Here is a 2,789-nt window from a genome sequence, read left to right as displayed (position 1 = left end):
TTATCTGCTATTTAGTATATCTTCTCTAATTGTTACTATGTGTACTATGTAATGTTACTATATGTACTATGTTAGGCAACATATGTTCTATGCTTGCTAGCATGTGTTGTGAGTTAACTACCTAGCATTTGTTCTTTTCTAGTTAGCATTTATTATGTGGTATGTAGAATATATTATCTACCTATTAGCATATGTTTTGTGTTAAGCCACATATGTTTTATGCTAGCTGGCATATGTTCTATGCATGTTAGCACAATGTGTTCTATGCATGGTAGCATATGTTCTATTTAAGTTAACCTCTAGAGATATTCTACTCCTGCTAGCATATGTTCTATGTTAGTTAGCATATGTTATGTGCCAGTTAACATATGTTATGGTCTAGCTAACTTCTAGTTAGCATATTCTCAGTGCTAGTAGTTAGCATATTATCTTTCCAACATTACAAGTGCATAATTCTACAACAATTCGATAATTATGCTATACAAACACATTAGAAGGCCTTATTTTGTTAGGATTTCACACATCATCACATCCTTGGGCTCTCCCACCTTTAAATCAATATTCATAGAAAACCAACAAAGTTTATATAATGAAACTTGAAGTTTTTAAATATCCGTTCTTTACATTTTTTAGAATTTCATATTTTAGTTATATTATGGCCTTAAAACCTCAAAAGTTCTAGGAAAGGCGTGTGAGTGAAAAGCTGAAGATTACAAACCTGGCAATGCTTTTAATGGTAGAGATAAGGAGGAAGTCTTGGTGTAGCCACAGCAAGGAGGGGCGAGGCCAAGTGAACAGTAAGACCTGAGCTCTCACTCATGTCCACTCTACCTCCATGGAGTGGGAGCGACCACTCGAATGCATGCAGCATCCTTCCCAAAATCACCTGCACGTTTAGCAACCCCAGCTTCCACCCCGGACACCCCCTCCTTCCTGACCCAAACGGCAGTAGCTCGAAATGTTGGCCCTTCACGTCTACGTTGGTTCCCAAGAACCTCCCCGGCCAGAATTCCAATGGCCTCTCCCAGCAACTCGGATCCCTCCCTATTGCCCATACGTTCACATATGCGCGTGTTTTGGCTGGTATGTTGTATCCGGCTATCTCGCAAGGCTCTATGGATTCGTGCGGTATGAGCAACGGCCCAACCGGGTGTAACCTCATGGTCTCCTTCACCACCGCTCGTAAGTACGGCAGCTGAGTGATGTCGGACTCGTCAAGAAGTCGATCATTGCCCACCACAGAATCTAGTTCTTCGTGGAGCTGTTTCATGCACGTTGCGTTACTCAGGATCTCCGACATTGCCCACTCAATTGTACCGGAACTTGTGTCTGTGCCTCCCAAAATCATATCCTGAAATGAGAGGAAGCAGGATTATACGAGGAGCTGCGAACACCAGCAACTTTTCTAAAAACCATGGAAATTTTCAGCCTATTACCAGTAAGACTGCCTTGATATTATCATCCGTAATTGGCACATCCGGCTGGGTTTCTTCGGCCACGACTGATAACAGCACGTCTAGCAAGTCCTTGGGAGAGCTTGGTTCCGCTCTCCTCAGCTCGCGCCGATCATTAATAATTTCTTGGAAGGTGGTTCTGAGCATTTTCCCGACAACCTTCATGCGTTTCACGTAGCCTTGAAGATCCATCCATTGCAAGTATGGGATGAAGTCTCCAACATTGAATACGCCAAGAAGGTACATCCATTCATTTATGAGATTTACGATGTCATTGGAGGCATCTCTGGAGCCAATGACAAGATCTGAGAATTTTTTGCCCAAAGTCAACCTGGACATGATATTATTCGAGGTGCAGCTCAACCGTGAAGAGAGCGGTACTTCCCTTCCCATCTTGCTATCTTCGAGAATGGATAGCATTAGAAGCGCCGTTTCCTCTTCCCTCAAAGCCCTATATGACTCGTGCCTTTTGTTGCTGAAGAGCTCCATAGCACATAGGTGCCGCATCCGTCTCCAGTAAGGGCCGTAAGGAGCAAAACCGATATCCGAACCTTCGAAAAGAGTATATATAGTTGCTGCTGTTCGGGGTCGAGAGGCGAAGACGCGATCGTGTGTTTGAAGGATTGCTCTGGCCATAGCAGGCGTAGAAGCAACGATAACAGGGATGGAACCTAAGCGAAGGGACATTAAGGGGCCATAAATTTGGGAAAGACGATGGAAAGATTGGTGAGGAAGAACACCCAGCAGGTGGAGGTGACCGATGATGGGTAGGGGAAGAGGCCCAGCAGGTGCAGGGCGACGTAATTTTCTGATGTAGAGGAAAGAAGCTGCGATGCAGAAGAGGAAGGTGGGGAGGAGAAGAAACGAAAGGGGTGGATAAGGAAGGCTAAGGGAGGTAGGGATGAGCAGGTAGCTGCGCAACAAGGAAGAGAGCTGCATGATGGTACGTGTGGTTGTGTGAAGCTTTTGCGAAAGAACAGAAGAGAAGGCGTCTACTGAATCACTCTGAGATATACTGATTGCCAGAGGGTCCACATTTCGAATTGTGGGTCCCATGCATGGAACCTCTCTTTGGTGGACTTTTGTTGTATTTAATATAAAGAAGCTATTTCATATCATATTGTTGCTTATCAAACTTTCCTCATGTTTTGTAATTCTAACTAAGCTTTGGTTTTATATTCCTCCTCTTTTGTCTCATATATTTGTATTTCATTTTATTGAAATTATATTGATGTATCATTTCTAGAGGCAATCTATATTTTTTTCTTAAAGCTTGTTTTGCATGATCTACAATTTGCTTAATTTTATTATCACTTTCTCCCATTTTTTCAAAAT

At 42.9% G+C, this 2,789-nt stretch overlaps 1 protein-coding gene across 1 annotated transcript; it reads right to left on the bottom strand.

Annotated features, from left to right (window-relative positions):
* Positions 1–664: 664 nt before the first annotated feature.
* LOC147901813 (cytochrome P450 71AU50-like) lies at positions 665–2,446 on the bottom strand. Its single transcript, XM_087375042.1, has 2 exons — positions 1,437–2,446; positions 665–1,351 (listed from the first exon to the last, which is right to left on the bottom strand). Exons 1-2 carry the CDS (start codon positions 2,391–2,393, stop codon positions 731–733), a joined length of 1,578 nt encoding a protein of 525 aa, XP_087231168.1. The 5' UTR covers positions 2,394–2,446; the 3' UTR covers positions 665–730.
* Positions 2,447–2,789: the final 343 nt, after the last annotated feature.

This window comes from Dipteris shenzhenensis, chromosome 5, assembly GCF_047967505.1.
Source record: "Dipteris shenzhenensis isolate YYH24624 ecotype China chromosome 5, Dip_SZ_1.0, whole genome shotgun sequence".
NCBI lineage: Eukaryota > Viridiplantae > Streptophyta > Polypodiopsida > Gleicheniales > Dipteridaceae > Dipteris > Dipteris shenzhenensis.
The sequence above is the reverse complement of the archived record's forward strand: the minus strand, read 5'-3'. Positions and strand labels throughout refer to the sequence as shown.